General features: G+C 66.8%; 1 protein-coding gene across 1 annotated transcript in view; it reads right to left on the bottom strand.

The window, feature by feature from the left end:
* SYT3 (synaptotagmin 3) overlaps positions 1-470 on the bottom strand; it is a 14276-nt gene that overhangs the window by 5088 nt on the left and 8718 nt on the right. Inside the window, exon 5 of the mRNA XM_015563996.1 lies at positions 6-189. Coding sequence (XP_015419482.1) covers positions 6-189 — 184 coding nt within the window. The remainder of the gene's footprint in view (positions 1-5; positions 190-470) is intronic.

Below are 470 nucleotides of genomic sequence, written 5' to 3'. Positions count from 1 at the left end.
GGGGCGGTCCGGGGGCTGCTCCGCCAGCTCCAGGAGGTTGTCCAGCACCACCTGGCCGATGAGGTCGTGCCGCGAGAAGCGGTCGAAGTCATAGACGCTGAAGTGCAGCTTGCGCTGGGCCAGCTCGGCCAGGGGCACCGCGAACTGAAACGTCTCATTGAACACAGGGTTCAGGGTCTTCCTGTGCACCTGGGGGGGGGTGGACAGACACCATGCCTAAGCTCGGGAGGGACACGGAGAGGGAGGAAGAGACCGAGGCAGACCGAGCCCTGAGAGCTGCAGCTAGAAAGACAGACCCACAGCGACCCAGGCAGATGGAGGGACAGGGACCCGGACAGCAAGAGAGGCCGAGAAGACACAGGCGAGAAGCCAGTCGGCACTCCCAGGCCCAGAGGGAGGCTCCAAGGGGACACACCCTCCCACGCGGACACAGGGCAGCGGCCGGAGCTGGCCGGGCCCACGCCCTGCCT

The sequence above is a fragment of the Myotis davidii genome, unplaced genomic scaffold (genome assembly GCF_000327345.1).
Source record: "Myotis davidii unplaced genomic scaffold, ASM32734v1 scaffold358, whole genome shotgun sequence".
In the NCBI taxonomy this organism is placed as follows: Eukaryota; Metazoa; Chordata; class Mammalia; order Chiroptera; family Vespertilionidae; genus Myotis; species Myotis davidii.
Note: the sequence above shows the minus strand (reverse complement) of the source record. Positions and strands in the feature narration are given on the sequence as shown.